The 16,656-nt window shown below is 38.2% G+C and overlaps 1 protein-coding gene across 1 annotated transcript in view; it reads right to left on the bottom strand.

Annotated features, from left to right (window-relative positions):
- USH2A (usherin) overlaps positions 1–16,656 on the bottom strand; it is a 373,434-nt gene that overhangs the window by 45,710 nt on the left and 311,068 nt on the right. The window contains exon 60 of the mRNA XM_059841048.1: positions 10,467–10,821. Coding sequence (XP_059697031.1) covers positions 10,467–10,821 — 355 coding nt within the window. The remainder of the gene's footprint in view (positions 1–10,466; positions 10,822–16,656) is intronic.

Here is a 16,656-nt window from a genome sequence, read left to right as displayed (position 1 = left end):
TTTTTGCCTTCTGTTTCTTTGGAAACCAACAAACCAACCAACCAACCAAAAATTACTTCTGTTTGGATGTTTTCATTTGTGATTGTACTGGTACTGAGAAGCAAGAAGGACAAATATAAAGACTGTTGTGAACTTTATTGAGTCTGATTGACTGTCTGGTTTGGGCTCAATTTAAATTTGCCAAGACTAAAAGTCTCCTGTCATCTTTTCCCTGCTCCACACACAAATGAGGTCTTCACACAATTCAGAAACTGTGCTAGGTCTGAAGACAGATACCAGAGCTGCCTGTCAGCTCCTTCAGCAGCCAGGCAGCCCAGACAGCTAACTCGCAATCTCCCTTCCCTCCTCTCTCTGACATTGCTCAGTTGTACTTTCAACATTGTCAAAACGCATTTTGACTGGCCTGAAGATCCAGCAGGAACTGGGTGCCCTTGCAAGGGTGTGGAAGTTCCTGCCCTCCTAGGGGCATGGGAAGGGCGAGCAGCAGCTCTCCTGCACAGCAGACCCAGAGTGATGAGAGCAAAGGGAGGCAGGGGTGGCAGCAGTGGGGCTCAGGACCCCCTGGTTTCCAGCACCCTCTGGGGAACAGACAGCTTCAAGTGCACATTCCCTGAACCACTGATGTGCACCCAGGCAGACTCATCCCAAGCAGGGAACATGGCTGTGCTAGGCTGATTTACCAAATGGGCTGGCATATATGAACTATCAATATCTGCACATGATTTAAAGCAGGAGGGGTCAAACTCAATAGTCCAAACAACATGTATTATAAACTTTTGTGATTTTTCCTCTTTGAATCGCCATCTCAGAGTTTTCCCTTTACAAACTTAGTAGTTGTTTGACTGTTTTTGAAATGAAATCATATTGGCTAATTATTCAATTTATATATTTACAATTTAATTCCCACCATGTATGATGAATCATTAGAATCAGTCAGTAATGCACCTGCTGACTGGATAACTACTTTCATTTTGTTTTTATTTTTCAGTTATTTTTAATAAACTAATTTTTAAGGCTGCCAACTCTGTCAGTAAAATCTCACAGAGCTTTTGAGCTTTAAAACCATTTTAATACACTGCAATTTTCTCAACAATCTGAAAAACAACAGAAAGTCCCATTATAATAGAAAAGAATAAAAAGAATGCTGCACTTTGAAATGAGAGCCACATTTTGGATTTCTTTTTCATACCCAGTTAACTTTATGTACAGCTACAGTATAATGTGATAGTAAATTTATACCCCTCCATTGTCACCTGTTCAAAATGCATTGGAATATTCTGTGGTTTTTTTTCTGTTTCTAAAATCTCCATCACAGCCTGTGTGAGAACTGAAATAAATAAGCAGCCACATTTTCTCATACTGGAAAAGTTCCAGAAGGGAAAGGGCTCTTGACAGAGCTAAAGGAGTTTTCAAGACACTTTCTATTTCCATACTCGTTCTTTTGTATGCTAGGTTGCCTGCCATTATGTTTATGTAATTCTGACAGTGTTCTTAATGACACACTAACAGATTGTAAAACACGCTGCTGGCATTTACTTGTTTTTTATATTTTTAAAACAATGTCCTTCATGTAACAGTAGTTAAGCGCGGCAGAAGGACATCATTAGAGCCATGGTTAAACTGTAATTTACACCATTAGGAAGGCAGGAGCAATTTTTATTGCCTGGCAATTTTCTTGCTGAAATATTTGGACCATATGGCTCAATTTGTGTAATAACCTTAATTTCAGCACCCTTCAGGTCTGCCTCCATCTCCTACGGAATGGTAAAATGCGGTTTAGCAGAAAAGGCAACTGTCTATACTTAGAGAGTTGAGATTAATAACATGTCACGTCCTGTTTTTGGTGAAGGAATTCGAACAGCAGCCAGATGGTATCTCTACAAATAACTGTCAGGGGTCTTGATCTAATCAATACAATGTATTAATACATCTCCCTTCTCTGCTTCTCGAGGGGCTAGCGTGCAACATCTGGAAAGATTGGGGGGACCGCCAAGTAGAAAGCTGATCCTTTTCAGAATCAAACTGAGCCCAATTAATTTTTCATGTATACTTGATAACTGTTTCATAATGAGCTATGCGTCTTGACGGAGTTAGGGTTGGCGGCATGAGCGGCTTGTGCTTCCTATCCCCATTCAGTCCACTTACAGAAACCAACCCATTAATCAAACTATCTGGCATAAAACTGAAATCTCAGCTCAGCAAGAGATCAATAACCATCCTTAAAAAAAATGCCCACATCCAGAGCAACAACAAAGACCCCACCACAGAAAAGGGTTTAGCGGGCAAAAGTATCCAGGCATGACATTAGTAATTACTTTAAGAAAAACCAAAAGACAGAGCCATACTCACCTGACATGCACTTAAACCACAGAATTTAATATTAGCTTCCTGTCAAAAAGTAACATTTAAGTCCATTAAAAATACACTGCCATTCGGCTTTCTAGATACAGAGGCCATCTGGCCCCTATTCACCATAATTGCTATTACAGTCTCAAAAATAATATTTTTATAATGCTGTAAATTAACAGACAGACACCCATTCCCACTCCCAAAGAGCTTTCTGTTGATAAACTCATCTTCTAGCACCATGCAGATATTAGGGTCTTGCTCCCTAAAGAAAGAGGGGGCAAGATTATAGGCAAGATTATACATGCATTCCAGGGCTTTTTGTAAAGTCTGAAAAGAGGAGAGAGAGAGAGAGGTCACTTGGCAGGCAGAAAATGGGAAACTGCAACAAGCATAGGGGAGATGAGCTTGAATGAGGCTGTGAAGCTGAGTGATGGGAATGGATTCAAAAGGGAGCAGTAAAGAGAAAGGACAGGAGGTCAGCTGAGAATACTAAACTTATCTTGCATAGGACACCCCATGGCTGTTTGATGAGAATGACTTTGGTGACTGTAGACCTGGATTAGATTCAAAGGGAGTCCCCAGTGGTATGAGGCTCTATGTTATATTACCAGTTCCCGTGAGTCCTATGGCTTGCTTTTGCTGCCTTTTCTTTCCTTTAAAAAAAAAAAAGGTAGGATTATCTGTTTATTAAAACTACCTTGCTAAAATTCCCTATGAAATCAAGCATGTGACATAACACTTCTCAGCCAATTTGAGTAAAAGACCTTATCTATGGAGGGAAGTGGGGCTGGAGGGTAGGATGGGGGCTGGGGAGTGGCCTTTCTAATTATCAGCTGAAGAATTCCTGTATCTGTAACTGTTGGGCATGACCCTGGGGATTTTAGGAAGCTGCCCTATGACTTCACCAACAAAGAGCGTTATCTTGGAGCTGCCTGATACATCCACTTAAGGACCTTGGTTAAATGTGAATTAAAATCTAGTCAAATCCAATTAAGCATTTTTAAACAGATATCTAATTTGAAAAACAGCTGTACATATTACCCAACAAATTTCTGCCTTCTCCTTCTTCATTCTTATTTTCTACTTATAAATGAAAAAGCATCTGCAGCTTGCTAAAATGTTGCTTTTTAAAGCTGATTAAATGCAGTCACATAACTGGGCACAAAGGGAAGAATGTCCTCATATTACATCTTCCTAACAAATTATTTTTAATAAGATGAAGCTTTGTGGGGGTTTCTATTTTGTTTATTTGGCTGGTTTGCTTGATCTTATTCTCACAAATGAAATGCAGACATAGAAAAAAGCATAAATAAAAAGCATATATAAAAACATATATAGAGAAACAGCATATGGAGCATTTATGCAATCTCATTTTAGTCATCAGCCTTTAAGCTTTGTTGGGTGGTCCCCTATTCTCATGGCTTCAGGCGCACACACAGTAAAGATTATCTCATCCAGAGTGCTCCCACCACCATCTTTCTGCCAAAGAGTAACATCTTTTAAACCTGTCAAGCTGCATTATTCCATTGTGTGGGTTAATAAAGCTGATTAATCATTATAAAAATCAACCACTTTCTTTGACTGACACTTATCAGTAGCAGCACACAAGTGGACCTCAGGAAAGCAGTCTCATGTGAACAGCTGCAACCCAAGGATGGTAAATATCCATGCCTTAGATGTTCTGAACGTTTCATGGTCTGTAGAAGACATTCATGCTCTTAACTAGGTTAGGTGTCTGAAGACAGCCATTACAAATATCTTTCAAAAGACTCAGTTCTACATGCGTTTCACTCATCAAAAAAAGACTATACAATGGATGAGAAATGGACCTTATGCAAGGAGAAGCCCAAGGAAAAAATACACCAGATTTTTCCAAATGGGTAACTAATTTATTTGTAGAAGAAATAACCTATTGATCCAGGCACTCTGGCCTAGACAATCTAGAGCGTGGTTAGGTGTGGCCAGACATAACTGTACCAGTGATTTTACTTCTATCTAGTCCAAAAATTTATTGAAAGATAAAATTCTTTTAGCTTCATGTAACACACTGAATTAGGGAGAAAACATGAAAGAAAAAAAGAAATTAAATAAACTTCTTGGCTGTAACCTACACTAATTCAAATCACCAGTTGCCTGACAACATATTAAGACCTCACAGACACCAGACAAACCTTTCCTTCCTAATTCACAAGGATTCTTTCCTTCCTGGCAGAGTTCCAGCAGAACTGCGGCTGCCGGAAACATCCAGGAGACAGTAAAGTGGCCTTGTTTACCGCAAGGATGCCGTATAAATAGAAGAGCTGAAGCCTCTCTCTTTCTCTCTCACCATTCCCCTCCAGTTCTATTACTACAGTACTCTAAAGTCATCAAAGTTGTGCAACAATCCATTTCATCCTTTCTGCTCTAATTAGGCAATTCTATGTGTCTGTCTTGATAGGTGAGGCTTACTGAAGCACTTAATCAGTTTCTGGAGGGGCATCATAGTGCCAATCCAAATGCTTATTTAAACAGAGCTGTAGTGCCAAATCCAGCATATTCTGCAGCAGCATGGAAACAACAGAATCTGTGAGACACAGATTGCCTCACACACTTTTTAAAAGCAGCATTCAATGTGAAGAAGCACTTGTCCTGTATTCATCCTGTATAAGCTTAACAGGTCTAGAGATTAAAACATGGAAAGCATTTTACATTACTGGGCTTTCCTGGCAAATAAAACAATTAGAGCAATTCCAGTACAAGCCCTTCCTGAAACTGTGCTAACAAGGCTTTGAATCTTAAAAACTGTGTTTAAGTCAAACAATTCATTTGCAAACCCATCACATACAGCACACACATAGTAGGTGGGGATCATTTCATTGAAATTAGAAAGCAAATGTCTCTATACATGAGAGGTCACCAGTTGTTGTACATTAAAATCTTTTCACTGTTAGGCATAATTAAAATACTCTAACAGTGGTTTCAGTAATTTAAACATTGCAGTATTGTTGTAATATTTTTCTAGGCTTCAAGAGTTCACAATTGTTTGGTCCAATCAAATCTGGGAACACTGGAGAAGTTATCACCCATCAAAGTAATTACTTTCAAGTTGAAATAATTACTCCATCAATGTTAATGGTCTTTCAACTTCAATAAAGCACTCACCTGCCGATAATCACAGCTAACCTCTTGCTCTCATGCAATTCCCTCTCTATTTAGCAGGTTATATTACAGCCGTTAGAGTGGTCACTTGTCCTGAACAGCTGCTGAATTTCACTTTGATCGTCTGTGAACCATAAAAAAATTAGTCATCTGTGTATGATTTCCCCTAACCCATAAGCCCTTGCAGAGCTAAGGAGATGATCTTTTGGCTGCATTAGGGCACTGCTGAGCAGCCATCTTGTTTCTGGTAGTGACCACTTTCCACTGCCTAACAGCAGTATAGTAGCCTAATTAACTTTTGCCCTCCACTGCCATTGACAGCTTGCACTCATTGCTAAGTGGCACATCTTCTGAATATATGGCATGTACAGGGATCCTTCACTTACACTCATCCTCTTTTCTTAGGGTGCACTCAATTTCCCAGGCATCTGCAATAAGCATGTACAAAAAAGTTTCACTGGTGCCTCTCCTTGGAATATTTTTTTCTTATTCTCGTGGTTATAATCTTCATTACTTCTATGAGAATGTTGCCATACTGTACATGTACAGTACTAAATACTGCATTACTGAATAGTCTGTACAAGGAAGTTAATAACCGTGTGGTATCTCATCTCTAATGCTGCCAAATGTTCACAGGTCTATATGAGGAAATAGAAGTGAATGACTACACATGAATGTATTATGTATTTTTAAATGTTACTAATAGAAAGACACTAACTCTGGATGCACAATTCCAGATATCTGTAAAATACCGCATAGGAGGCATGAATATATGGCAGTACTGGCCACTGAAAAATATTTCTGATATGGAGGTTTTTAACAAGTAAACTATACTTAATATTCTGACTCAGTTTATTTGATATGAAAATTCTGTCTTGCTTATAAGAACACAATCATGTTAGGCAAAGCGTCATCCTCCTACCAAAGTCTTTATTACTGCTATTCTGCAATATGTCTACAGATTTCCCTGTCACAGCACCTGCCAAGAGAAGCTTGGCCAGTGCAGTTATATACCAATCCCCAAATAATGCAAGGGAAGCCAATATGTGTTCTCAACTATTAGCACAGCTGCATCCAAACCAGAGGCTTTGCTGGGGCAGTGATAGCAGCTAAGAGATGTATTAATTTTTTTCACCCCAAGCTGGCATGGTTATGCCAAAAAAAAAGCCTTTAAGGATAAGTTTGGCCTGTGAGTCTCACATTGCAAAATACATTGTGAGAAGACCTGTGCACAAGTTCAGGATTTCCCAGGAATAAGACCTATAATGCTTACACCTATCTCTTTCAGCCTCCAAAAAGCACATTGTACTTTGATCTACACTTGGCTGAGGTGAATTTAACACACTGAGACCTTGACTCCACATAATATTAATAATTGGTGGGCACTGCACATAACAGGCAGTTTTACTTTTTAACCCTCTGGATGTTTTTCTTTCTCCAAGTGTTTTCAAACAGCTACATATTTTTATGGTTTTTTACTCATCTTCCTGGCTTTGAATTCTCCTGCTCCCAGTAAACAACCAAACACTTGATATAATTGTCATGGGAAAACCAGCATTACAGACCCACAAAATGTCTATCAAGAAATGTCCAAACCTACCCACAGTTCTACCTCACAGCAACATTTGCAATACAGCAGTTAAAGAGCTGTGATGCTTTGATGACATCTGGCAGGCACTCATTGGCTTTATAATGAAATCAGCTCTGGGTTCTGTGTTCACAAGCTTAAGTCCTAAGTTCACAAGAGTGAGAAGCTTGCTTTGACAATCTAGTCACTTTATGCAGATTTCTGTAAATGAGAACCTACTGAAAATCTGTTCCCCTATAAACACTCTCATGTTAATGCTTTCAAGACACTAAGTATGATTCCTGCTTTAGAGGGTTAAAATGAACTGCAAAGACATTGTGGGAGACACTTGTGCTGCTGTAACCAGTCTTGACTTGACTTTGCTCTGCAAATAAACCAGAATGTCAGTTTAACTTGCTGTCACCTAACATCTGTCACTACGCTCCTGGCCAAACAAGCTAAGGAAATGGGCGACACTGCTCCCTAACTGTGAAGAATCAAAATGGCTCATGTGTATGTCACTTGCTTCTAATGGCGCAGGACACCCTCCTTTCATTTCAGGGGTAGCAGCTTTTGCTCTGAGAATTGAGTTCTCATTTTTATCTCCACAGGCAGTGTAAAATTTCAAGGGGTCAGGGATAACCTTAAAGTACCAGACAGCCATACCTTTGACATATTAACTCAAATACATCTTAATGGGGAGTAAATAGTTGGATTTGGGGAAGTATAGTGATAAGTATAGGGATAAGTCTGTTAAATTGTTTGAAAACCCAGTAGATGCTGCTCATTTGTCTCTGAAATGGATGGAAATGAAGCTGTATTATGAGAACAGTCTGCAGGGACACTAGCAAAAGCCTAATTTGTGCCCTGCAGTGTCACAAAGATTTTATTTCTCCTCTAAGTTTTGGTCAAGCTTTATGTCCTGGGGCAGGCAACCAGGGTGCAACCGACAAGTGCAAGGGTGGGATCAGCCACTGACATTCTAGCACTGGGGTTATTTTTTCTGGAATAATTTAATGGGATAAGAATGGAGTCTAACAGATTAAATAAAGGACCAAACTCATTGCTTTCTTAATACTTTAAGTCTTACTTGTAACATGGAAGCTTGAGAGAGAGAATGACTAATAGCACATCCCATGAGGGAGCTCCAATAGAGATGCTTTGGGAGATTAAATGATTTAGCCTAGTACCATGAAGGCTATATTTTAAAGGGGCAGAAGTTTAATCATTGGAATTCTAGTTCCTTCAATAAAATTACATTTTAATTAAAGTATCTCATTCACAAAGCTAAAGTTAAGGATATATCAGCAATTTCATGATAAAAATCTATTTTTAAGCGTTTCTAACTTTGAAAGTTGGTGTCCAGGTTTTTTCCTGCTGGGATAATTGACCTAACCTCCTGCAGATATCTTTGATAACATGACTCCATGCACTTTATGTCAATATCTTTGATTCAAAGCCTTAGCTGTTCTGCTATATTCCGAAGAGGTGGGATCTCAGGTCCTTGGTATAAATCAGCAGCAATTCAACTCAAGTTAATGCAGCTGCAACAGTTTAAAGTAAGTGCAACTAATGGAGGAGATGTGCAAAAAGATTTGTCCCCAAAGGTACTATAATATTTTAAATAAAAATGGGTAGAAAATACCATAATTGACCCATGTTCAAGACAAAGGACAGTAGAAAAACCATACAAGCCAGCTTTGCTGCAATGCTAGTAGAACAGCTATACATATGCTGCCAGAATGTCATTTTGATTCAGGATAGTGTTTGGGGAAAATAAAGGATTTTGGAGCCAGAAAAATACTAATTCAGTAAATAATAGCTTGTTAATCTAAAAGGCTTTTAACTGATGCTGTTAAAGAAACACACTGTAGCACCATTATTTAAAATACCGTTTTGGTAGGTTTTATTGCCCACAGTACAACCATCTTGGACATTTTCTGTTGTTTTTGGCATGCTTAGAAGACATTGCAATGCATGACCAGCCAGGTCAGTTCGGATGCTCAGAAGACATTGCACACTGCTGAAGCAGAGCAGTAGGAGAAGCCCTGGCTTTTCACTGGTTTTAAAATCTCAGGTGCATCATCACAATTATGACAGTGGTAATTTTTCTTACAAGAAGTTAAGGGAGCTAAGTACCAAAATGCCACTGAACTTTATAATTCCAATCTACTTTTTTAAGCCTGGCATGCCTTGCAATGTGAATGCAACTGCTTCAGAAGGCAAAAGTATATTATTCCTATAACTCAGTTCAGAAACTGTTCTCCTTTTCAAAAAAAAAAAAATTACAAACTTAATCCATTTAGGACGCTAGACACAAAACTGGTCTGAAACCCTATGATCAACGGTATGTAAGATTACCAAGCTGGAAATTTCTTCCATTGTGTCATGTGGAGATTTGTCTGAGGAAGTTACTCAAAGGTTACTACTGAGTATTCCAGAGAAAGCTTTTTGGGATCTTACTTGAATTGCCAAGCACATACTTCAGAATTGGGATAATAAAGAATTTAGGGGATTTCTGGTGTTATTCAATGCTACCATGGACTACAAAGATTCTAGGTTTATGAACTTGAGGTGGCACTGTTGAGGAAACCAAACTTTATTACAGCCTCCTTAAACTTTTAAAATTTCTTTTCAGAAGACAACAAAGTACACAAGCTGTCCTAATACAGTTCAGTCCAACCATTTATAAGCTGTCTTGCTATAGAAAGACTACAATGCAACATACAGAGGGAAGGAACAGTGGTAAATGCACAAAACACAACCATTTCTGTCACTGGTTTACATAGTGTTGTTTGTCAGTTCACAAAACAATGCATTTTCCCAAATCTATCCTTTCACTTACCGAATAGAAACAGGAAAAGAAAGGGAAGGGGAAGACAGATCAGCAGGGCAAAGTAACATTCCAATATAAGTACATGAATTGGAAATAAAGGTAGAACTGCTTTTATTACTGATGAATTATGAGGGGAGCATGCAAATGGTTTGCATATGTGAACTATATAATTACTAATTAATTCAATCACATTATGATTCCAACTGAAATAAAAAATAGAATTCTATATAAGGAGGAGTAATATTGCTGTTCTTTGTGCAGGTCCTGTGAAACTATTTTGTCAGTCAAACAAAAACTTCAGGATGGTATTTTCAGAGCAAAGCTGACAAATGCATGTGCTTAACTCCTCCAGACATGACACATCCACGCTTTTGAGTAATCTACTTGCCTCTACCAGAAATCCAATATTAGCATGAAATGTTTCTGCATTGGGCCAAACACAAAACTTGAGCCAACAAAACGACAGGTAATTGGAAACCTCACTTTTCTAACCGGTGTTAAGGGACATTCTAAAATGCAACAGAGATCAAAGCAGAGTGAAACATCTTAAAACTGGTTTTGTGGTCCAGTTCTTACCATTACGGTGAGTGCTGTGACAGCTGGGGTGCTGAAGGTGGGGTCACTGTGCTTTTCTTGGTAGACCACTCGGTACAGAGATATGACACCATTGGGGGAGAGCGGCTGGCTCCAGTTCAGCCGCACTGAGTACGCGCTTGTGGCTTGTGCCCAAGGGGCTCCCATGCCCCATGGGGAAGCTTCCAGGGTCTGGGCTGAAGCCCACAAGCTGTCCACAGACCCCACTGAATTTTGAGATCTGGCACGATACTCATAGAGAGTAAAAGGCTGGAGAGCATCGGAAGCATCAATGAATTCCAAAGCTCCTTCAGTCCAGATGAACAAAAGCAGCTCTTCTTGACTGCCCACAGGACGTCTGGAATTAAACCAAAAGCAGTTTGTTTAAAATAGAAAACCGCTTCAGCAGTTCTATAATAGTTGATCCTAAAGTTCCAAGTTCAACTTGTATCTCAGAAAAATACAGAAATTATTTCCGTACTTTGAGCATGCACAAGGAACTGACTACCTATCTTTGCATCTTAAAAGCATTTCCCTGAATTTGTGTTAGGTTCTGAATACTGAAGAAGAGATTTCTGAGGCAATCAATAATTCTCCTTTATCTAGAAGAATACTATAAAACATGGCAAACAAGTGTGCTGTCACAATCCAGGGCAGCAGAGCAGCCACACAACAGCATGTTGTCTTTCTAGGATAGAACACACCACAAATGAGACTTTCAGAACTTAGAACATGAAATTTTAAATCTATCTCTCTTTGCAAGCAATAACTTAAATTGAAATATGGGTGCAAGTTTTCAGCATTTCTGAAAATCAATTTATTTACTGAGGTACCTCAGTATCCCTCATTAATGGAAAACTTGTGACCAGTTTACTGGAGCAAAATGTTATCTAGTGAGTAAGGGATAAATATTCTATCATGCCCTCAAAACTAAAGCTGTTCACTTTCAAAATCTGGTTTGCTCACACTAAATGTCCCACTGTTTCTTGCAAATTGAAGAAGTAGTCCCTTGTGCACAAACTTTGTTAAATTTGAAGCTCCACCACCAAACCTCACTAAAATATCACACATGGTATTTTCTGTAATAAACAACATATTTTTTTTCCAACACTCTTTTTGTTTAAAAATGCAAATCTAAGATACATGAAGAAAATTCGCTTTATTGTTTTTTGGCACAATGGGTTTTTCTTTTTGTGCATATGTACATATATATATATATATACACATAGACACACACGTGTACATATATGTGTATATATATAGCATTACCACTGCAGATATGCTTGCCTTGGACCTGGTCTTATTCTGAGTACCGGAGATTACAGATGATCCTCAGCCCCTTTGTAATATGTCCCCTTCTTCTATATAATTTACAGCAGTTTTAATAAGCTGAATGCTCATCTTCAAAACAAAGTTATCAAATCAATTCTTTCACTTGCCATAAAAATGTTTGTGTGAAATTAAGTTGGTTACATTTAAACACTGTGATAAATCTCAGTGATGGTTGGGCTGTACTACACATGAATTTAAGTATTTCCCCTTCTCTTCACAGGAACCTTGGCTTTTGCAGAACATAAAAGCACTTTCACCCTCCATGCCAACAACAAAAATCCAAATTACATTATCTGCCACTTTTATTGCAAGTAGGGCAAATTTGCAGAAGTAAAATTGGTTTGTCTGGCTACTGGGTGTCATCATCACTACACACACACCAGAAGCTGAAGAACATTTATTTGGCAAGAGAAAATCTGTGTTTCAAAGAATGCTGTTGGATTTTATCTTGTTAGGTCAAAGCAGGAACTAATGTAATAATAAAAAAAGCACTGATTTTTTAAAACTGATATTCTTAGCTGCTTGTAATAATATATTCCCAGGTATTAACGTGCAAATATGAATAACATAATGAATGCAAGTGTGTACACAGCTGTTTATTCATCCTCTGTGTATATACATATAAAAGGCAGGAACGAAGACATTATTTTCTCATATGAAACTAAATAAGTTCTTCTAAATTCTGAGATAAGCAGACTATATGGACACTGAAAAAGTGTGATTTTTTTTTTTAAAAAAGGAAGAGTTTTGAGGTACAATATCTCTGTCATAGTGAAATAAGCAAATTGTAAGATATGTTGATACTGAGGGTTGGTTGGCAAAACTGGGCAAAGACTGGCAGATAGAAGAAGCAGGAAAGATTCCCTAGAAATTCTTGGTCTGTCTGTAAAATTCAGGGTCCAAAAATTCCCATAGTCTACAAAATTCCAGCAATAGTTTTTAATACAATTGCCCATGCTCTATTATAATGGCAAGTTAAGCCTCCTGCAGACCTCTCCCTTGGATGCTGTTCACTGACGTAATGCAAGACATATAATTTTGAAAGGTGAATCATTACTACATCTTTCTCCTGCACCTAAAAATATAGTCTTTTCTCTGTGTACCCAAAAACATGTCTAAAAAAATCTCTGTAAATAAGGGAAAAGAGAGTACAATTGAATGCAAGAAAGTCACATTTAATGTGTCTTGCTGACCAAACAGTATGGGACTCAAATGAATACATAAATTTATGTTGTATAAATATTCTACACTCTGTGATAAACAGTTTTTTCACACTGAATGATCAAATATGCCACCAACTGCAAGCTGATTCACAGGCAAAGCTGTACAATGTAGCCTGGTTAAGTATTTAGATCTTATTACTGCTGAATATTTAATGAATGAAACTTATGGTTAGGTAAATGGTTCCATCTGTAGTGCTAAAAACCAGAATATCTTCATGTATGAATAAACTTTGAACAGAAGCGGTTGAACAATCTGTAATCATTTCAATCATTTTAAGATTTAAGATTCAGCTGCTCATTTAACTGGAAGTATTTCTTGTGTACAATGAGCTGCAAAGGAGAGAATAACATTTCCAGGAGCTGGAAGCCGTCTCTTCATCTGCATAGTCTGATTTGCTGCTTACATTCATTTTGAAGATGTTCAGATAGTTATTTTTATAAGGGCAAATTCTCCCTGCCCCAGTGCCAATCTGAGGCAGATGACACAAGAAGGAGGATATAATCTCCTTTGTGACAGATAACTCCAGAGCTGTGCTGCAGCAACGCCGACTGCAGCGCTCGCCCCTCGGCTTCCCTGTGTGCGCCGCAGCGGCGAATCCCCGAGGTCTCGAGGGTCAAACCAGAATTATTCCTCACATGTTTACCTTTCACCATACAACTAAATTACTTGTTTTAGCAGTGCCTGCTGCTTTCCTTAACAGTCAGTTATTTTTAGGAACGCTGACAAGTCTTGGGGTAAAATTCAAACAATCAGGGAATCACGCTGTCAAATGTGGGGAAACAATGCAACATTAGCAATGCTCCCACTCTGCAGTTTCACATTTAATTAAACAAAGAAACCTCACTTACATTTGTATTCAACCAATTTACACTAATGTAGCTTTCATAATTTGGGGTATTTTTTTTAAAACATGAGTTTTGTTGCAAAAAAAAAAAAAAGAACAGAAGGAATTTGAAGTTATTGCATGTAATATACTAGTTTAGACTGGGTATTAGATCAATTACAGGTATAAACAAAAGCCTTCAGGAGTTCTTGTATTCAATGACATAACCATCCATAGGGATTCCTACATTAAACCATTCAGTAACATATGTTCCTTGGAAGCTGTCTTGGGTACAACTCATAGGTAAGGGTATACCATTAAGCAATGAATTAATCATAAAGAGTCGGTCTGGAAGCCTCTCCACTGCAAGTCACGACAGCCACTGAGACATGTCTTCTGTCTTAAATTGCCTTTTGATTTTTCTGCTACATTTTCACCAACACGACTGCTCAGCTAATGAGAACTACATTTCAATCTCACAAATATACACTAAATAATATAATCTTATTGGGCAGGACATAGACCGTTTGACAGAAAAATTCAGACACTCCCTTAAGGAAGTCACCAACTTCTTATTTTACAGGCAGTATGTCTGTAAGGGCCACCTCATGTGCCTCCTATACAGTGCATCCTGTTAATCAACAGAGAGCAGTACCATTAGCTCATGTGACTTACAACATACTAAAATGCAGCAACAAATATATATATCATCTATTTTCATAGTATTTTTTTTCAGAGTAGCAACTTCTGTGGTTTGCAGAGCAATGTTATGTCATGATGAATTGGGACAGAACTAGATTAGATGATTATCTCATGAACCAGATCTTTTCTCATTCACAAACTCTTCTAAGTTGTGGTCCTTGTTAGAAAACTTTAAAAGCCTCAGATCTGTGTTTAAAGCCACTTTAATAATGAAAGAAACTATCACCATCTCCTCTTTCATAAAATAACATTTAAATTTTTTGGTTTCTAGCAAAATGGCTGCAAACTTGGGAGTAGTTTTATGATGCTAGAGGAAAGCACAAGTTCTGCCACTTTAATGCAGAGATCTGCACACACACTAGGTCCCCAAGCATTCCAGGTTTTGAGTTAAATGAATTTATTTTGGTGGTGATGCAGTAAGGAAAAGGCACATACTGAAGAAGAAATTACATTCCATAACCTCCCATAGAAATACTGCAGTCTTGCTGCTATAACAATGTAAGCCCATGTGTGGCTACAAAATGAAAAAGAACTATGTGCTTACATCCCATTTCTGATTTTTTTGCAGCTATCTGAGAAAGATTTGATATTGTTGTTGTCTAAGCACATTTAAACTTCAGCTGAAATAACTGCCAAGTGATTCATGCCTATGTAGGTGAATATACCGATTGTATCTGGAGCCCCAGTGCGCCATTTTCATTTCACTTTAAATAAAAAACAAAATGTATCTATGTCAGTCAGTGCCCTTCTGCTGTACTCAGAGGTATCAAACAGGCTACAATTATGATTGTGAAGTGATTGTGTCACATTGGAGGAAGGTTTATTGCTTTTGAGTCTGCTAGGCAGTAACACATTCTGTTTCATATTACTCTTTATATCATTGTTTGGCTGTGACTAGAATAATCAAATGCCATCAAATGCTGTCAAATTCAATTTACAGTATTTTTCACTGAAGCAGGCTTTCTGCATTATATTTCCTGTTTTCCCTTTCTATGGTTGCCATGGAATAGCAGCAGTAATCATCAGCTTTATTTACAAAACCAACAGAGTGAAGACATGTCTTGGGCTATAACATACGCTTTATTCCTCTTTATGCAGGGGAGAGACCTGGAGTTTTGATCAGACAATTAAAAAAAGGCAAACAAAAGGGTATTTCAAGACAGCAGGAATTTTTAGAGACCACTAACATCTTTGAATGAATTTATATTAATTATCACTGAGGATTCCAAAAAGTAATTGGATTTCCTGTCTTCTCAGTCACACCTCTAATACAATAAAAAAGTCCCAAACTCTTTGTGGGAGGCTAGGATCAGCCCAGCATGTGTTTGCCACACGTACTTAAGAACTGGAAAACCCAGGATTTTTAGAGTTTAAATCTCTCTCAAATATATGGCATGAGTTTTATATTCTCTGACTTCTGAAGCCATTCAAGAAGGTCGCTTCAGTGAGCTTTTAACAAAGGCTCAACAGGCACAGCAGAGATCAGTGCTCTGCTAGTTTCATACTGCCCTAAACACTGCTATCTGTACTGAAAAATCCTCACACAGGGCTTAGGAAACTCCTTATAGCAAATGAGAATGCATCAGTCAACAACCTACACAGGGCAGATTGTCGCCCTGATTTTCTAGGATTTTCTAAGCCTTCTGATGTTTACTTCCTTATGGAGAACTTTATCACACACTGTCTAGAGATAACACATTGTTTTGCATTCCTTTATAGAAGAGGAGAGACTTGATGGACTGTTGGTTTGACCAGTGGCATTGGAGAGGTGGCAAGGTCACCCTCCAATCCACTGTCACTTTTGGAAAACTATAAATGTTGGAGTCAGAAAATAAACTTCCTCTTTTGTTCTTCACCTTGGAGCAGCGGTGTGCGTCTGGTTCTTTCGTGTACGATAGCGACAGCAGATGAATACAAACACCGAGGTACATTAACAGATGCACTGTAAACACTGTCCAGATTACTTAAGAACATAATTTATCCTGGAAAATTGATGTTTTAGGAACCTAGATACCTTTTTCTGCTTTTAAAAGTCTCAGAACTGGTGAATTACTCCTCTTTCCACTACAAAATTCTCAATTGTCTGTCAGAGAATATTGAAGTTTGTACCTA

The sequence above is a fragment of the Haemorhous mexicanus genome, chromosome 3, assembly GCF_027477595.1.
Source record: "Haemorhous mexicanus isolate bHaeMex1 chromosome 3, bHaeMex1.pri, whole genome shotgun sequence".
NCBI classification, from domain to species: domain Eukaryota; kingdom Metazoa; phylum Chordata; class Aves; order Passeriformes; family Fringillidae; genus Haemorhous; species Haemorhous mexicanus.
The sequence above is the reverse complement of the archived record's forward strand: the minus strand, read 5'-3'. Positions and strand labels throughout refer to the sequence as shown.